At 44.1% G+C, this 1648-nt stretch overlaps 1 protein-coding gene across 1 annotated transcript; it reads right to left on the reverse strand.

Annotated features, from left to right (window-relative positions):
- LOC122059326 (histone H3.2) lies at positions 1–670 on the reverse strand. Its single transcript, XM_042622047.1, has one exon. It carries the CDS (start codon positions 596–598, stop codon positions 188–190), a length of 411 nt encoding a protein of 136 aa, XP_042477981.1. The 5' UTR covers positions 599–670; the 3' UTR covers positions 1–187.
- Between the last annotated feature and the right edge of the window lie 978 nt (positions 671–1648).

Raw genomic sequence — 1648 nt, forward strand, 5'->3', positions numbered from 1 at the left:
TTTATCTCAAAATTGAAAATTTCATTGAGCTCATAAAATTAGCAAGAAAAGATATCTCCATATCACAATCGCTAAATGAAAGGAAAATACCCACCGATTAAAAACCCAATCCCAAAAACCTAGGCCACATAACCCTTCACTGTACAGTGCCATTAAGTCATTCACTAATTGATCAAAGAGACACATTTCAAGCACGCTCGCCCCTAATCCGACGAGCAAGCTGGATATCTTTCGGCATTATCGTAACCCTCTTGGCATGAATAGCGCAGAGGTTAGTATCTTCAAATAGCCCAACCAGATAAGCCTCCGCAGCTTCCTGAAGTGCTGAAACTGCCGAACTCTGGAAGCGAAGGTCAGTTTTGAAATCCTGAGCGATCTCACGAACCAAACGTTGGAAAGGGAGCTTACGGATCAGAAGCTCGGTACTCTTCTGGTACTTTCTGATCTCCCTCAGAGCCACCGTTCCTGGCCTGAATCGATGAGGCTTCTTCACGCCTCCGGTTGCCGGAGCAGACTTCCGGGCCGCCTTCGTAGCCAATTGCTTCCTTGGAGCCTTTCCTCCGGTGGATTTCCTCGCTGTCTGCTTCGTACGCGCCATTAGAGACCAGAGTTAAGAGATCTGAAACTTTAAAAAGGTAGAGGAAAGGTTTTGAAATGCCAAAGGTGGGATCGACACAAAAGTGAATGGGTGTGGTGGGATTTTATAGAAGTTCGAAATTGTGGCGGGATGAAGGGAGAATCGTGTCCGTTGGTATTCACATGCTATCGACGGCTGAAGTTAATTTAAAAGCTTAGCATGGATCGCCAGCATGGATAGCGAAGTTCTTTGGTTTTTTATCCCTTTCCGAAAGAGGGCGAAGGAAGAAACAAAGGTTTGCCAGCTTGGATAATTAAAGTTGTTCTTTTTTTTTTTTTTTTTTTTTTCTCTCGAAAGGAAACGAAGTTGTCGGCCCACCGGCCCAACCGTATTTCTTTTACAGTAACAGAATGCCACTGGTTTTTATTCATAATTACAGAAAAGGTACAATATGTGCTAGTGTGCTAAAAGAATACAATCGCCCTACAAACCTTCTTACCACTCGGAGATGAGTACAATTGGTTACCAAAATAAACGGAGATGAGTACAATTTTTTTTTTTTTGGGTGCTAGTTTAAAAGCCATTAGGCCAGCCAAGACCTACCCACTAAAGGGTCATACAGATATCATAGGGGGTTGGAGGGTCGAACTAGTGACTTTCCTTGTGCTTACAGTAGAGCCCAACTGCTTGAGCCTCTTGGTTCTCACCTTCCCTCTAACATTCCCCCGCCATAGAGTAGGCTCGAATAGGAAACTATTGACAAAAGGTCCACCTAGTTAAATTGTTTTTCCATTTATTTTAAAGCCCCGTTTGTTTAGAAGGGATTGTGGAGTGGGAGAACCTAACGTATGGTACCCAGTGTAATGGGGTGGAAAACGGGAATGGGAAAGTTGAGGGATTTATTGTAGCATCCCACCCTGCCTCTGTTGGTTGGGTGGGATGATTCGAGAACAAGACTATGGAGGAAGGGGGAGAGATGGAAGTCTGGCAAGGAAAAATGAGGAAAGAAAGAGGGAGAAGAAGAAGATCATGAGAGGATACACACGAGACATCATTTGTATCTTCAAGCGG

Source organism: Macadamia integrifolia, chromosome 13 (genome assembly GCF_013358625.1).
Source record: "Macadamia integrifolia cultivar HAES 741 chromosome 13, SCU_Mint_v3, whole genome shotgun sequence".
In the NCBI taxonomy this organism is placed as follows: Eukaryota; Viridiplantae; Streptophyta; class Magnoliopsida; order Proteales; family Proteaceae; genus Macadamia; species Macadamia integrifolia.

Bases quoted from the DNA above. Each gene is read 5' to 3' on its own strand.
- LOC122059326 (XM_042622047.1), bottom strand. From the start codon at position 598: ATGGCGCGTACGAAGCAGACAGCGAGGAAATCCACCGGAGGAAAGGCT.